We start from the raw sequence: 18,621 nt of genomic DNA, 5'->3' as shown, positions 1-18,621 counted from the left end.
ATTGACCTGTTATAAGAACAGCTTAAAATATTTCAGATTTAGCTCAATTCTGGGTACAGATCTGTACCCATATAATATTCACATATAATGCATTGACTACCACACTTTATATTTTTTGGTATCACTCATCAAAACCACATATCAATCGACCACTTCTCCCACCACAAAAACATGAACAGAGAGACCAAGATCCTACATGGTGTATTTATTCAAGCTTTCTCCTCATTCTTGGCAGAGGTTCAGCTGCTGTAAACAACAGACACTGATCTGACCTTTTCAATTGGTGGAGACTGAACTCACACTGTGTGAGAGCCATTCTGCAGCAAGGGTGGCAGACAAAAGCTGAACTCACGACAAGAAATCGTTATTATGTAGGACAGGGGCTTTGGCTCACATTAACAGATGTGCACTTCTCTAAACTGGATGAGTATCAAGCACTTAAATGAATGCCCATGGGATTCATGACACAAGGGGATTGATGAATCTTCCCGCTCTTTGTTTTTTTCTTTGCTCTGCAGGTTTTAAGAACCGTCCCAAGTCTCTCAAAGTCTTCGTGAACCCCATCAGCCACAAGAAAGAGGCGTACCAGCTCTACCTGGACGAAGTTGCCCCGCTCTTCAAGCTGGCTGACATAGAAGCCGATGTGACCAGTAAGTCTCATGCATCTGCGCTGTACAGGATAACAAATAATTACATAGGTAGCTTTTCCTCACTTTTTCAGCTTGAAATCATCACCCACAGGTGATTGCTGCCCCCCAAGGTCAATGTGCATAAACGTCTGCCCTCAGGATCTTTTCACTCATAGGATTCATCCCTCAGTGCTCAACAATTCCCTATATGCTAACAAGCTTGTGCTGGTGCAACGCCATTAGGCATTGGTAGTGGATCATAGGAAATCAATATTTTAGGGTGAGTAATGTCAAGGTCCCTATGTTAATGCATAATTTCAATGCACACTTAAAAGCCAAATTAATCATGTTTACCATTGTAATTGCCATCTCTCCGTGCAATTTACTAAAAACCAACGTTACTGGAATAACTAAATATTAGAATATCCAGCACTGACCAATTTTTTTTAAATTCTAAAAATGCTTGAAATGAAATACTTAAACTTGTTTTCATAGATTCATAGTATGAATTCACAGATTATTAAAACTTGTTTATACTTAAAACAAGTGGATAGAAACTGCCATTACAGTTAAACAAAGTACAACTGTGTTACTGATTCATGCTCTGAAAACATATTTATGTATTTAATATGCAGTGATGCTTTTTAATACATTTATCTTGTTTAAAAGTATTTTTTGATATTTTAACTACTCGAAAATTGGACAAAGCATTGCTAAAAATAGGATTTGTGTAGAATATTAAGAGTGGGCCATCAAGTTACCACCTAGCAACCACTCAGAATACCCTGGCAACCACATAGCATCAGACTAGCCAACTTTCCAAACTTTAATATAACAGTGTGCTGCAGTTACATCATCTGCTGCTCAATTTGATCATTCATCATCTGAAAAAAGAAAAAGGTTGTGAAAGTGATACCAGTAATTTCGTTCCTCTGTGTTATAGTTGTGATGTGGACACTGAATTAGAATAATTATTAAAACTTCATAGTTATTGTTGTCAATCTTGGTGTGAACAGCCATTCATTTGAATAAATTTGTAAAATTTTATTCTTACATTTTCATACTGCGATCTGCTTACGCCCCACTGGTGGTTTAATATAGGGGAGAACCCTGATGCTTGCTTTGTTCTAAAAATTGTATGCTTCCATATGAATACTGTGCTGTTTTTTTTTTTTTTTTTTGGCTTGCTCTTTAGATTTGGGTTGCTGTAGCAGAAACAGTACAGTTTGGTGCTAACAACTTTAAAAATCATTCCTAGGAAATACACATACTGATCAAACCTACCAAGTGCATACATGTAAATGCATATGGATAGATCTTCTTATGCCCTGCTAACAGTTAGGTTTAAGGGAAAACCTCAATGCTTATTTTATTTTATTTTTTTCTAAAATCATACGCTCAAATTTAAATGAAATCACCACTTCGTAAAATAGTTAAGTTTTCCCATTAACTGGATTGAGATAAATAAATTACTTGCTTTATTAAATTTGGCTTGCTGTAGCAAAAACTGATCAAATGAATACAATAGAGTTATTTTGCTTTCTTAAATTTGTGTTGGGGTTGCTGTAGCTCAAACAGTAGAGCATGGGGCTAGCAAAAACATTCTCAGGAAATGCATGAACTGATAAAATGTACACAGATGTGATGCTTATGAATATGCGCAAATGTTTGCAAAACCGAGCTCTCCTTTTCTTTTATTCCCACCTCTCTCGATATCTCTTTGCAGTATGTTTGAGGTTGTGTATGTGTGTGTGCTCATACTGGAAGTAGCAGCTGTACAAAACTGCTGTGGATGGTCCTAAATGCATCTCACGCTCATAATGACAGGAGAAGTGTATCCTCCGTCAGTAACCTGACCCAAGGGGAGGGACTGCACCCATCTGTTCTTACACAGTGTGGGACTCCCCCCTCTCCTCCCCTTTACCCACCTCCACACACACACACACAGGACCCCATACTATATACGCATAGACATCCACACTAGTACACACACACACCCGAACACGCACCAGGCGCCCCCTGCTTTTGGGAAGGGGACTCCACAATCTGTGCTCTAATGAATGTGGCTACCTGATTCCAGAAGCCATTTGAACAGTAATAGAATCCGTTTCCTGATGATGTGCTCCCGAGGGCAGAGGCTGAGAGCTCGAGGTGGAGCCATTAAACAACATTTTACTTAATAGAAATTAAATATCTCATTCTGCCGCTCACAACGCAGAGCTTTGAGAATATATGTGATTGAATTAGCTCTATAGACTTTGTGAGAGATGAACAGGCAATATTAGCGAACTGTCACAATTGAGAGGAGCAATTACAGTGCGTAACTCAAGGCTATTTTCTGATAACTAAAGCTTATACATGGATACCTTATTTTTTGCACTTTTATGGTCATTTAAGAGTCTAATTTAGCATTTTGTGTGCTTAGACCAGTTTTAAATCTAAGTTTAATTTTTAATCTAAATGAATGATATTTCCCAGCTCAGGGCAGAATGTGGCTCAGTCAGTGAAATGTGAAAAAGGTACCTGGGTTGTGGTTTTGTTTGGCAAGGTCAGGGCCACATGATCCTTTAAGTTCACTTTGATTTGCAAGCTCTCCCCCTACAGGTCAGCAATAAGAATTGAACTCAGAATGTCTGGAACAGCATACTAACATGCTACTATTTCTAAAAGTTTAAAGATTTTTTTTAAATTATTATTATTTTATTCAGCAAGGACATGTTAAATTGATCACAACTTTTGTCATTTTTACAAAAAAATATTTCTAATAAATTGTTCTTTTGAACTATTTATTTATCAAAGAATCCTAATCAGATCAAATGAAATTAAAATGTATCATGGTTCTTGAGTTTTCAAAATTGATAACAATCAGAAATGTTTCTTGCAAAGCAAATAAGCACATTAGAATGATTTCTGATGAATCATGTGACAATGAAGACTGAAGTAATGGCTACTGAAAATGTACTTTTTCCAACACGTGATCCAAAAAAAAAAAAAAAGAATTACCAAAAAATACATTTAAAAATCTATTAAAATAAGAGTATTTTTATTTGTAGTATTTTTTCACAATACTGCTGTTTTACAGAATTTCTGATCAAATAAATGCTGCCTGGGTGAAACATCTTTCAAAAACAAAAAATATCTTAGTAACCCAGTTTCAGAAATGAATAAAACTCAGACAGAAAAATATAAACAGTTTGATTTAAAGCTTTAATCACATGATCTTCTGTCCCCACAGTCGTGTGCAGGTTCTGTAGTCTGTGTGCTTCCGTTTTGGAGCTGGTACCAGGAATAGCCAGGCATGTCATAATGAACAGACACAGCACTTGCATCTCTGTGTGCATCGTAAAACACGTTCTTAAACAACAACAACAACAACAAAAAAAAAAACATCCATCTGCAAGTGTCACATCAGCCACGGTGAGCCCTTTGATGGTTGGTCACAGCTGGGACCTGCTCAATGGCGGAGATGCCCCAGAAAATGCTAAGTGGGGCACGGGCGTGCACAATACCATCTGCAGCGTGCCACCCCTCTTCCCCCGAATTCAGTGGCATTCTTTCGTGCCACACAGGCCAGGGGTTTCTGCCACACGACACCAAACCTGAATCCACAATTCTACTGGATCAAGCCTTTGTCCAACAAACTGACCACATTTAACCTTATTTTTTGGACCCGTGACCCTCTGATTACCTTGTTACCCAAGTGATGTCACAGCACTGCAGTAAGTCTAAACCACACAGTGAATGCTGGGAACAATCTTGACCTTGTTTTGTGCAGCTTGGGCAAGCTGAACACAAGAGCGGTTGCCTCATGGTACCACAACTCATATTCTTGATTAAAAATGCAAACAGCATGCAAGTATAAATTCTGCTTTACAGCCAGGACCATATGTTCGGCTTAAGCCATTTGCCAATGCCTGGAAAAGGGTACTAAAGGCAGTTTGGAGTGCTTTGGTTTAAAAAAAATAATAATAATAATAAAAAATTAACTCTTTCTTTTTCACAGTCACCAAAAGAAAGGGCCATGCACTGTCCATTCTGAAAGACTGCAGCCTGGAAGACTATGATGGGTATGTATACTTCATGACAAAAAATAAAATAAAAAAATAGTATGATTCTGTCTATGAAACATTTTAGCAGTGGGTTGGAGCAGTGCATTTTAACTGTCATAAATATGACTCGCTTTTAAACAGATATATTCTTTTTTAAATCATGTGTTTGTGTATATATATATATATATGTGCATGCTAATAATAATAATTTTATTTTAAAACTAAGTCAATTAAATTTAAGAAAAGAATAATAAATAAATGTTAACTTAAAAAAAAGCCAAGGAAATATTTCACAATCTTTAACAATATTTAACCAATCTAATAAAAATGATAATCATGACAAAATGAAAATAGAAACATTTTAACTAATTTAAATAAATGAAAAAAATCTCAGTGATAAAAATAACAGTGGCCTCTCTGAACAAACGCTAACCAAAAGAATAGCAAAAGTAAACTAAACTAATTAAAAGTATAGAATTCTGTCATCAAAAGTGTCATTTATGATACTTAATGTTCAAGTTGCTCCTTTCTATACAGTAAAAGTAAATGGTGATCACGGCTGTCAGTCAGGATTTTGGTCACACTTTAGTTTGGGGAAGAATGCTCACTATTAACTAGCTATTAATTATGACCTTTGCCTCAAACTCCTAATTTACTGCTAATTCTAAACTAGTTAGCATGGTAGTTGTTACGTTTAGGTATGGGGTACAATTAAGCAATCCAGAATAAAACATTAATATGTGCTTTATTAGTACTAATAAACAGCCAATATTCCTGTTATATGCTAAATATAATGTGGTCCCTAAACTAAAATATTACAATTTCCATGCATTTTTTGCCATTACTGATAGGAAAATATACAGACCAGGCATGAAAGTGGTGAACAGCATCTGTAAAGGACTCGGAAATCGATCTCCGGTTTACTGGAGGTGTAATTGCACTGTATGTCGGAATGCAGCTCAAGAGGCTATTGTTTCCGATGGGATTTTCAATTAATAAATACATTTTAGTCTATTCATCACAGAAAGCTATCATACGGTTTTAGAATATTTGTATTATAGCACACAAGTTCCATAAACTACAAGTAGTCCTTTTGGGAGTTCGTCAACCTCTGGTCGCCATTCACTTTATGGAAGAGAATGGTCATTCTTTTATATAAGACAGCAAGGAAGAAAGAGCATGACAAAAGGAGAACTATGACTTTAAAGGCCGTTTTACGATGCGAGTGAAGATGGCATGGATTCAAAGCCAGATGACAGAGTAATCCTGCCTCTCTCGAGGTGACATTTAGCCTTAATAAATAAAGTAGTGTTTGGGACAGAGAGAAGAGAGAGAGAGAGAGAGAGAGAAAGGCAGAGGTTGATTTTTGCAAAATGAGTGATAATACTTTGATTGGAGCGGCGTGCCGCAGGGCCCAGTGTGGAGCTCTCCGGTAGAGCAGGTCTCTCCGGTGTGGCTCGGCAGGTGGCTCCTTAATTACCTGTTCTGGAAGCAGTGATGAAGTACCGCCATCCAGCCGACCGCGGGTGCGGGGCATCGCTCACACCACATTGTACGGTTTCTCTCCGTGTGCTCCAGTACTTCTCACAATTAGCTCCTCTTAAATATCTCCGGCCCCGGCTTAACGCTCATCCGTTACAGCCGCCCTACTGTTCCGCTGCATCCTCTGGGCTCGGTGGGAGGGGACGTGCTGGGTCTGGCACAGTGGTCTTTGATTAAAAACACAGCGTGCAGGTTTGCGGCAGTGACAAAGGGGCAAGGGCAAGCGCCGAGTGAAGAACACATTCATGTTGAATGGTGATTAATCTGCGGTGTATGAAGGTGGTAAGAGGGCTTGGTGGCCGGGTTCTTGCGAATCTAGAAATAAAGAGATCAGACACTGTACGAGGTCGAAGTGGAACAGTAAGATGAAGTTTGCACAGGAAGACGTAAAACCACAGGGTTGCGGATCAAAGACGTGGTGTTGGTATTACAGTGAGACCTATAGGGCTGGGTGGTATCACAAAATTTACTGATGATAGAGATGTGTGCTGGACTGCCTTATATTATTTTATATGCGAGAGTGATGAAGAAACATGGAGTGATGAGAAAATAGAGAGCATGTATTATTCTAGATGAAGTCCAGATGAGGAAAAGCGGGTTGATTTTAGTGATTTATAGAAATTTGCCACATTTATATTAAATTTAATTGAAGTGAAGCTGTTTTCGCACCAAGTACGGATAAAAGGGGGTGGGGGGGGGGGGGGGCTGAGAGAGGGGAAACATTTTTTAAAAAAAGAGAAAATATAATTTTATCTGCTTTATTATAAATATTATTATTTACTTCTTTATAGTAATAGAAATATACATATATTTTAAATATTATCTTGTTACTATTTGGGGGCTGTATGATTTTTTTATTTTAATTTTACAGTTTCTTAGGCTCACCAAGGCTGTATTTATTTGATCAAAATCAAGTAAAAGCTTTAATATTGTGAAATATTATTACTATTTAAAATAACTGTTTTCTGTTTGAATACATTATAAATGTAATTTATTCCTGCAAGGATAAGGCAATATATATATATATATATATATATATATATATATATATATATATATATATATATATATATATATATATATATATATATATATATATATATATATATATATATATATATATATATATATATATAATTGGCATAGCCATTTTTTCAGGATTTGGATGAACAAAGTTTAATGAACAGCATTTATTCAAAGTTTTTCAAAATAGAAATGTATTGTGACATTATCAATGTCTTTACTGTCACTTTTGGTAAATCTAATGCATCCTTATTGAATAAAAGTATTAATTTCTAAAAAAAAAAATAAAAAAAAATAAAAAAATGTACTAACTTGTACAGAAATGTACCGATATATAATTTAAGTCAAATTCTGATCAGATTATATAACTGCCTAAAAAAAGAGCAATATTAAATCACAGAATAATGCTATCAATTAAAGTGATTACATTAAACCTAAATAATTTTACAAAGAAACAACTCAAAGTAATGCTATTGAAAAAAAAATTGTTATAGGTGAAGTGTGTAAACATATACAGTAATTCCAAAGGTTTTTTTCTAACATTGAACAAACAGAAACATCCAACTTAAATTTACCCAGTTGGCTGAGACAATTTTAGTGTGTAGAGCTGCTCAAACACTTCAACCCACAAATACCTTCTAGTTTTCTCTGCATGTTAAAAAAGTTATAATTTCAGCTTAACATTATGTTAGTAGCATTATTGCTTTAGTTACACCTTTATTTACTCCTCACTATTATGACCCTGTGGCATCATACATCATTTCTCTGCACTTATGCTAATAGATTTCATTACAGATAATAGATTTCTCTTGTTCCTGTAAAGCTTAACGCTGAGGATAATGCCTGGAATTTCGACATCAGTCATGATCTGTCTGTGTATTCCAATTTCACAAAGCTTATTCTTTATCGAGGATTATAGAAATGATGCTCCGATGATTTTTGTTGAAATTTAATTTTCTGTCAGCATGACAAATCACTGAGGATATCTAAGCTACTTAACCCGATGGGGAAAAAAGAGAGAGAGAAAAAAAGATCACTCTTTCTGTTGTTTGCTAAACAGGATAATCTTCAAGAAGGGAATTTGTGTCAATACAATTGTTACAGCAACATGGGGCACATTTCAGTCACACGATAGTGCTACACGGAGAGGTCTTCACTAGGATAGTTTGCTTGAAAAAATACAAATTGCCATCATTTAGTCACTCTCATGTTATTCCAAATCTGTATGACTGTCATACTACTGTGGAAGATATTTTGAAAAGTAAATTATTGTACATATACAATACATAGGCTGCATATATATTTCAATAGGCTTTATCAAGGTGATAATACTAGTCCAGATTTTACATAACAGCTTGGCAAGAACAATTATTAGAAACATTAAAACACACCATCTTCAACACCTCAGCAAAAGCAAAAAGAAAGAAGGAACTTGAATATTTCCCCACATCCCATTTTTCCCGGTCTAAGAAATGTGTTACAGCGCTCTAAACTCAGTCCCCTGTCCTCATTCCTCTGAACTCGATTAATTAACCTCTGAAGAACTAATTCTGCAAAGGTAATACTAATCACACGTTTTTTCATTAATAGATCATCACTCATTAATTACTTCAGCAACTGATGCTTCCACCAGTTTAAATGGAGTGCTGCTATTTCAGTTGTGTCTCACGTGCCACACACAATAGACGTTAAAGTGATGGCACATCAGCGATAGATGCAATTATTCCCCTCACACATTTATGGTAATTATCAGCACCATGAATGGAAAGACCTTATTTGTGCAAATTTTAATGCCGTCACATTGACTGCTGATAGATGGGAAGTGAGATAAGTGCCACAATATTACACAGACATGCAGCATTGAGGAACGTTACTTTTATGTAATCAGTATATTACATTACTTTTGATTTAGTTTTCCGAACCTTCAGCTCCCCAATATTCTCTTTCCTTCAAAATGGAACTTTCAGGCATTTTTATATTGAAAATTCAGTTTTGCTTGCCTAATATAAGCTATAATGGGCTCTCAGACAAAAACAAACAAAACAATTAAAAATAAAAAGTACAAAACTGGGGCAGTACACTTTCAAAAGTTACTAATATGTACCATTAGAGAGTAAAGAAAGTACCCTGATTTGCCTTTGTACCACTGCAAAATCATGTAATTGATCCGATTAATATTCTTAATCAGTTGACTTCCTCCTACATGCAACATGTTAACTTCAACAGTGAACTTTGGTTAATGTGGAATGGGACATGTTCATCTGGACCCCATCCATCATTCCCATAAAGCTCTACATTGTCTCTGCACGCCGTGTGTTTGGTGAGGCCTCTAGATTGAAGCTTTAACCTCTACAGATGAAGATAAGGCACAGTCTCTGACACCTGCCAAAAGGATCACAGTTAGTCCCTTCCACTCCTCCATAAAATAACCCAAAGGTGAATAGGTGAGCTTTGATGTATCGCTTAATATTTACTATCCCGATTTGGTAGATTCGCAGCGTCCTTCGAGGCTTAACATATATGGCGGATCAAAACATTGCAATCAGATTTATCCCAAACACCTGCGACTGCAAGGTCACAGAACTCATTTTGTGAGTGGCATGACTACTTGCTTATTAGTGCTGGCCCTGTCTCCTAAACAAATCTATTTGTGAGATTGTACAGTATTGCTAAAGGGCATTTTTGAATTAAATGTAATCAGCTTTACTAGGCTGTGTTCATTTATTAGTAATGTGCTTAAAGCAGATTAGTGGGCTCAGCCGTTTTTAATGATTTATTTTGCTGCTGAGATCTGACAGATTTTCTGCTATTCTTGAAAAAAAGGACATTTCCCAATTAGAATACACGCTTTCCACAGTTTAATCTATTGTTCAATACGCCGTAATGGGAATTATGGTTTCCATTAATTGAAATGGATTCCTCTAATAAAGACTTGCTAGGAATTTTTAATCATATTTAAGGAATAACTGTGCCATGTGTTATCTGTATATTCAATCAAATACTCGTCCATATGGACTTACATTTATTCACATATGAGTGAACAACAGCCTAATTGTTACATGTGTGTTAGCCAGCCCTTGGCCATGAGTTTGGGTCACGTGACTCACTGCCCATCCGTTTGCTTTCTCTCTAGTGTGGTATGTGTTGGGGGAGATGGCTCTGTAGCTGAGGTGGCCCACGGGTTGCTTCTCCGGGCCCAGATGGACGCTGGGAGGGACACAGATTCCATCTTCACGCCTGTCCAAGCAGCACTTCCTCTCGGCATAATACCAGCAGGTGAGGATCAGGGGTGGTGTATCTCTTTCTCCTGCAGCTGTCCCCACTACAGCCCAAAATGTCCAGCTCTTTTCAAAAGAGCGCATGAGAATCAGCTCAGTGTCCTAGCTGAGTCAACACAAATTCAAAATTGACCCAATTTGCTTTTATTACACACGTTTCTGATCTTACTGTGCATAATTCATCATATGCATTAGACACGTTATACAGAGTACATGTTATTCTGAAAGTAAGAATTACATTTTTTAGTTTTGCATATTTATATCAACATATCTCTGGCTTTTTCCAGATGATGTCACAAAACCAAACCTTTAACCCCTCCCCCTTAAACCACCTGGCTCCATTCTAGTATGTAACTAGAAACACAAATTCCCAATGGTTATTCCTGTTGAATATCATGTTTCAGAAGTACATTAGAGTATGGAAGTAAATGGCAATTTCACTTGCATAATCTTTCAAATTTATTTTATTACAAAACCAAAATATTAATGAGAACAAAAGCATACGTTTACATTCTCAAAAAAGACAAAAACTAAAAACCACAAACAATTTTGAGGTACTTAAATACCTTTATGAGGTATTTAAATGAAGAAACAAATAAAACCTATAATTGATAAATCACAGCATGTCAAAATAGGGGTAAAACATGATAATTTATAACATCAGCGTTGTGGGTAAACCATGGGACTTTTTATGCTTCATTCCAGCACTAAAACAATCAGAGGCGTGCTGCCAATTAAAAATCGAACCCTGTAGTAATTTCGGTCTCTAGTTTCTGTGCTGTCAGAATGATTTAGTTTGATTGTGTTCTGAAACTCCTCTAGCGAAAACAAACAGGCAGCTCATAACAGCAGCAAGTGAGTGTATCATTATCAAATTGATTTAATCACAGTCAGGCCTCCGAATGGCCCACTCGCACACTGAGATAATTGCCTTCAAGAGTGTCTGAAATGGAGCATCCTCCATTTGACTCTCCTTTGCTGCCTTTGAAACAGACTCCACTGGCCTTGGATCAGCAACCCAGAGCCCTGACTATTGTACACACTCACACAGGACTGACTAAGCTCAGATATTTTCTCTTTTTTGCGGGAGTGTGGCACAAACCAACCACAAAGAGCTGCCAAACTGGGCTGGGAAGAGGAGGGGAGAGCAGGGTAGATGGGTTCGGTAGCGGCCTCTACTTTTTCGGCCAAGAGATTGACCTTCAGTTGTCATTTCAGGCACAGCAAAATGGAGTGCTGTTGTTAGGAGCAATGGAAGCCCTCCAACTCCACACCCGCTGCAGACTGACCGTATCAGGGTCACGCTTTCTCTTCATTAGTGCCGAATCCCACAGGAGTATTTGTAAACAGTTTCCTGTCACAAATGCAGAGGGGAAAAAACGACCCCCTGCTTCTGCCGTTTTCCTGGGCAGGTTTGGATGTGTCGTTTGGTGTGACATCAGTCCCAGGTCAATCCTCAGGGATAGAGGAAATGGAGTCAAATTGACTCTCTTTGTTACAGCTTTGCAAAAACACCCATGTAATCTCTTAAAGTTCCCGTTCTTCGTGATCACATGTTTTAAACTTTAGTTAGTGTGTAATGTTGTTGTTAGAGTATAAATAATATCTGTAAAATCATAAAGCTCAAAGTTCAATGCCAAGCGAGATATTTTATTTAACAGAATTCGCCTACATCGATCGACCCGTTTGGACTACATCCCTCTAGTTCCTGCAGTAATGACGTCACTAAAACAGTTTTTTGACTAACCTCCGCCCACATGAATACACAAAAAAGGGGGCGTGGTCTTGGTGCACTCTGACGGAGAAGAGGAAGAGCTGCGTTTGTGTTTGTCGCCATGTCGTCGAAACGCTGTTATTTTCATCTCGGAGTCCAATCACCTTTGTTTGGGCTTCCCAGGGACGCTGTACTTGGAGATTAATGGTTACAATTTATGTTTAACTCGGTTCCCGAAAATTATAATCCACATGTAAAACTATGTAAAACATTTTGCTGAGGACAGCTTCCTCAATCTCAATCAATTTAATGCCGGATTCCCACAAAGATTATTCTTGAAAGATGGAGCAGTTCCCTCTTTGTCTGGAGAAGGCGTTGTTTATTGACTACAATCATTAAGTGTATTTTATTATTTAGGTTGGTGCTTTTAACAGTTTCTGTAACTTATTACACAAAGGGCAACGCTGTTTAGCTTTGTTAACTAGATGTTAGGGCTGTGCAAAAAAAAAAAATCAAATGTGATTTTCACGCGCATCTCGTCAGTAAAAATGCTCCTGTGATTATAAGTACATCTCCAGCAGTTTTCAGAACAAATCCTGCCCACATGCTTCTCAAAACTAGTCCAAAACTAGCCCAATCGCTTTTCCATGAGGGCCGCGTGCACTCAGCTGGTGTCGAATCACAACACAGGAACCGCTGGCACAATCAGAACTCGTTACGTATTTCTGAAGGAGGGGCTTCATAGAACAAGGAAGTCATCAGCCTGTTTTTATGACAGTGAAAACAGCGGTATACAGATAGGCGAATTGTGTGAAAAATACTGTTTTTTTACACGCAAAACATGAACACGTTATACTGCACACTGTAAACACAATCAAAGCTTCAAAAAAAGCATGTAAAACGGTACCTTTAAAAATAAAGGTTTCCAAAAGGGGGCTTTCATAGCATTGCCATAGAAGGACCATTATTGGACTTATTCAGTAATCAGAATCAGATCCTAAAAGAGGATGTGGTGTGAACAAAATGTTAATAATCTACAATCTTAAAGACAATTTTTTCCCAGAAGAACAACAATTTGGGTTCTTCAAAGAACCTTTCGATGATTTTTTTTTTTTTGTGTGTGAAGAACACTTTTTCCACTATAAAGATCCTTTTGTATAATGAAAATGTTCCATGGATGTTAAAGGTTGTACATGGAATCATCAATTCCAATGAAGAACCTTTAGTGTAATCGAAACGTTCAATGAATGTTAAAGGTTCTAATTAGAACCATTGATGCCAATGAAGAACTTTTAAAAAGGTAACAAAACTTTTGTACAATGGAAAGGTTCAGTAGAGGTTAAAGGTTCCTAATGGAACCATTGATGTCAATGAAGAAACTTTAACAATGTAAAACTTTTGTGCAATGGAAAGGTTCAACTGAGGTTAAAGGTTACTCATGGAAGGATCTATGCCAATAAAGAACCCGAATCAACTACCGCCAGTAGTTACAATGTGCACATCAATAAAATATACAAGAAATGCCAAGCCAAGTTGATGTCTAATTATCTTAGCTGGAAAACAGACTAGCTTCTTTAACACTTTAATTTGTCATTTTTATGCTTTTTGTCAGTATTCATAACACAGTGAAGTTGAACAAACATTCAAGTTTTTCTTTTTCGAAAGACTAATTACAATGAGCGTTTCAAATACCTTCTTTTCACAATGCAGGATAAACATGCAAAAATGCAGCGCCCTGCCCAATTAAAGGCTTTCCCACTGCACTATAGTATATACTCCTCCTTGGTACATATAGCATATAAATTGCAGGCATCTAATTAATTTGCCTGCTTTTAAGGGTTTCAGGGGGACTGTTAATTTCTTTGATATTCCAGGCAAAGAACCAAAATGTTGGTGCCGTTTCCACGAGACACTTAGACATGCTTGACTAGCGAGTCATTGCATCACATTCATCTGCCTGGATGAGGGAGACATTAACTGCCTTATGAATATTCATGCTGTCTGCTTAATTAAGTTAATTGTTCTGCAGAAGTGCTCGCACTTCCAAGGACAATTTTTTTTCTCTCTCTCCATTACTCCCCCACATCTCTCTTTTTCAAAGCCCCCTTCCTTCCTATTCGCCCCCCTACTCTAATATCTGGGCACTACTACCATTCGTCACTGGGTTCTGGAATGGAGATTGGTAATATATGGAACTCCCGATGATGTTGGCACAGGCTGTTGCTCTGAGCCTTGTGGGAGAGACAGATGCACGCTTGAAATATAGTGTTACTGCACGGCAGCAGCACTACAGACACCACCCAAAAACAAAAGAACAAAACGATCAATGTCAAACACCGAAAAACATTGTCTTACATGCAATACATACGATGTGGTAGGACAACACTTGGGTGAACCTCAAGTGGGCTTTACCAGATCTTTGTTAGAAATGGTAATTTTAGCATTCAGATAATGAGTTTTTAATATCACACTCACTGAGACTGTTAAGTAACCACATTCATTATATTTATTTTAATTGGCTGTAGACCATTCGCTCCTTATATTACAGATTCTCACATGACTATTGCTTGCACCGGAATTTATTCCTGCAGAACTCGCTTTGCTAAAGCCACAGCTTGACATTTACAAAGGGGAGTGATATCAGCTCTGTTCCAAAACCTAGTGAGTTGCCTACGTAGGCAGTATTTTAAGATGTAATATGCATGCTCCTGATGTGAAGGCTGTTTCAAAACGAAAAAAGAAACTATGTGCATCAGGCCAAATTCTGAAGCATCTTCACGCTGAGAAGGCTAGCCCCATAATTAAAAAAATTCTAAGATAGGATATATTATAATCTAAAGATAACACTGTAAAAGATTTTGTGATCAACACTTCATGGTAACATATGTTATTATATTTTAAATAAATTCACCTTTAATAGTTAAATAATAATAATAATTATACAAGATTCAGCAAAATTTTAAGTCATTTTAATACAAGTCTAAATTACTTGTATAGCTATTGTGATTATAAATTTGTGGCAGCAACTGAACTTAAGTTTAAGCAGGTGGGAATTTTTTACAGAGTACAGAAAAATATTTACAGTGAAATGTGAATGATTAAAAATTACTGCAAATTATATTTAATTAAAAAATTGCAATCAGTGTCTTTGTTATCCCATTTTTCAAAGCAATTTGCATAATGACATTTTGCCAAACTTTTTTTTTTAAAGCTAGAATTAGTATTAATTAAATTCAGTACAATAAAACTACAATATCATCTACATAACATTTAAATAACTATTTGGGGAGAAACTTATTATTATTATTGTATTAAAAAAAAAAATCCCCAAAAGACTAAAATCCTCATTATCACAATACAATAAATCTTATCACTTAACTACTGTGCCCATTATCAATTACCACTTAACTCAAAAACATTAATAATTAACATTGATAAAAATGCTCCAATAGTTTATTAATTTAATATGGGGCAAATATCTATTCTGCAGAAAGCTCAGAGATACTCAGTTTTATTGAGTTTGGCAGCAAGTCTTGCCTTATGTTTTAATGGGACATATAATAATAAATATACAAAATGCTTCCAAAAAAGTGACTTGTGAAACAATGCCATGTCTGACGCATACAGGATGTACTCACCTACTGAGTACTCATGTAAACAAAATGACTAAAAATGTCCATCCCTAGTAGCTAGTAGACAGCACAGCAGTTCACGGTTTTGGAAGTCAGTCCGTCAGAAGCTGTGATCTTTACCGAGTCTCAGAGCTGGGCTTTTGTGTTGAAATCATCACAACATATGGAAACTCCCAGAGAGGCCCGGAAGCATCATGGATGTGTTTGTGAGGGAGGGCTACATTACCAGTGACCTGGTAGGTGGGAAGAGGCACATGTACTTGCAGCCAAATTCAGTTGGAGTGTGAGTGAGTGTGTGTCCAGCACTGTAGGCCTGGCCGTCTCTATCTGCAGAAAGGGAGGGAACGGTTTCATCCAACACCTCCGTCCTGTTCTCATTTACAGACATTTGCTTTCATACCCTGTTGATCTGAGCAAACACACTGGCCAGATAACTGCATGAAAGGAAATGCCTACTCACCCGACAAGGACAAGCCTCTCTCTGCTGTTTGTCTCTGGTAGTAATCAGTACAAATACACACACCTGTTCTCCCTTCGCAAGCTGCCAGCAAGGTAAACTGCCTTAATTGGCACAAGGCGATATTAACTTAAATTAATGCCCTTTAACAAAGTCCTCATCCTGTAATGATTAACTTTACCTCACTCATTAGATGGGTGAAGCTGCTGCTGTTTTTAAATCAATACTGCGTCCCAACTCACATACAATCTAAACAGTGTGCCAGACGAGATTTAGTGTGTCCCAAATCACAGGACATTCACAATAATATTGCAAACTTTCCTGATATTCCTACAGGGTGAATATTAAGACCGTAATGCCTTTATCTCCCGTTTAACCTTAAAAACAAATATGTTGCACAGTATTCAAATGATCTCGTAGCATCAGCATTTGTCTAATGAGAAAGCTTTATCTAAAAATCACCTGTCCAGAGAACAGATTATTATATTAAATAGACGATTAAAATGTGCTATATTCCAAGCCTTATGAAGCCATATGATAACTCTGTGTGACAAACAGACCAAATTTGGATGTTTTTCAATGATAATTGCACAAAAAGTTTCATATCACATTCAGAAGACTTGGAATATAGTGCATTTTCTATAGCATTTGTTGAAACAACATTGTAAAATTGACAAATCAAGTTTTGTGTACAATATTATGATTATAATGGATAAAATATTTTCATTTTAACATAAACTGTATTACAATTATCGACTGTTTGGACACAAAAGCAGCATACATGACATTTTTATATACTAAATTCAAAAGGGAAAATATATTCAAAAATAGTTGCATTTTTAGGATCATAATATAATATAATATAATATAATATAATATAATATAATATAATATAATATAATATAATATAATATAATAGAACATTTTCTGACTTTTGAGTTTTGGTGGGGGTTTACAACCATTGGTCGACAAGTTTTTAAAATTAAAGGCAGCATAAATTAAATTTTTACGAATATGTTTACTTACAAATTTCATATTTGACTAATAATATAATATAATATAATATAATATAATATAATATAATATAATATAATATAATATAATATAATATAATATAATAATATTGCCCATAACTTCTTGTGCTATGATGTTTGTGGACAAGTGAAGGACAAGTTTTTGCAGTACAGTATGTCACAACAGCATCACTACAGACTCATAGGCATGCACTTGGTTTTAGTGCATAGTGTATCAATTTAATAGAAATAATTTAAAATATCGGCTAAAATTCATCTTTTAATACTGTTATGCTCTGAAAAAAAACATGCTAAACAAAGAAAACTGCAGTTAGAGAGTATAAAGGCCATAGATTGTTGAGGACTTTAAGTGAGCCGTGATTGGTCGAACAGAAATTGAATGGACAGGTTCCCATTCTGTCCCCTGTAGCAGGTGCTGGAGAACATTGATATGCAGAGGAGAGAGTCTACTATAATAAAGCAAAGCTACATTTTTTCACGTTTCTGTAGCCATTCTTAATGGAATCTCATCACTCACTGAGAGTAAACAGTGTCTGTGCAGGGATACACACTATAGCAAACATCATGGGACCATATGCCACAGCATTCAGACGGTCTCATAGCATCAGCATCAGTGTGTGTCTAACGAGAAAAAGCTTTATCATAAAATCACCTGTGCGGAGAACAGAATTTATTCAAACAGAAAGCTTGCTTGTTTATGAAATGCACAAGTCCATTTAAAGGAACAGTTTACCCTAAAAGCAAATCCAAATCTGAGTGCTATGTCTGTGGCACACAAGAGAAATACTGATTAATCTTAACTCAACTTATTTTCTTACCACGACTCAAACTCCAAATATAAGACTTGTGCTATATTCCAAGTCTTCTAAAACATAGCTCTGTAGAACAAGCAGACCAAAGTATATATGCCATTATTCACTTGCTCTTAATAAAATGTATAATGTAATTATTAAAAATATAAACACGATATCTTTAACACTATTTCTTGACAGTTTTTGTTTTTGGTACTATCACTTTAAGTACTGTAATACTGTCATATGAACTATGTTTTTGGTTCTTTTAGTATGTTTTGGGGCTTAATCACTATAAACTATTAAACTGTGTTAAAATGTGTTTATCATCGCTCTATAGGTTCTACTGATGTGGTGGCCTGCTCCGTGCATGGAATAAGACGCGCTGTGACTGCAGCATTCCACATCATCATGGGTATGTTTTTTTAATTTGGAGTTTCTTTCTTTCCTTCATGCATGAGCTTCTAGTCAT

General features: G+C 36.4%; 1 protein-coding gene and 1 long non-coding RNA gene across 2 annotated transcripts in view; one reads left to right on the top strand and one right to left on the bottom strand.

Moving 5' to 3' along the window:
- cerkl (ceramide kinase-like) overlaps positions 1 to 18,621 on the top strand; it is a 57,149-nt gene that overhangs the window by 26,252 nt on the left and 12,276 nt on the right. The window contains exons 3-6 of the mRNA XM_059500526.1: positions 519 to 650; positions 4,633 to 4,696; positions 10,377 to 10,519; positions 18,490 to 18,564. Of these exons, the coding sequence (XP_059356509.1) occupies positions 519 to 650; positions 4,633 to 4,696; positions 10,377 to 10,519; positions 18,490 to 18,564 (414 nt within the window). The remainder of the gene's footprint in view (positions 1 to 518; positions 651 to 4,632; positions 4,697 to 10,376; positions 10,520 to 18,489; positions 18,565 to 18,621) is intronic.
- On the bottom strand, positions 15,747 to 16,404 carry LOC132094789 (uncharacterized). The gene is made up of 2 exons (XR_009422398.1): positions 16,328 to 16,404; positions 15,747 to 16,235 (listed from the first exon to the last, which is right to left on the bottom strand). It is a non-coding gene; the product is annotated as an uncharacterized LOC132094789 (long non-coding RNA).

This window comes from Carassius carassius, chromosome 19 (assembly GCF_963082965.1).
Source record: "Carassius carassius chromosome 19, fCarCar2.1, whole genome shotgun sequence".
NCBI classification, from domain to species: Eukaryota; Metazoa; Chordata; class Actinopteri; order Cypriniformes; family Cyprinidae; genus Carassius; species Carassius carassius.
The sequence above is the reverse complement of the archived record's forward strand: the minus strand, read 5'-3'. Positions and strand labels throughout refer to the sequence as shown.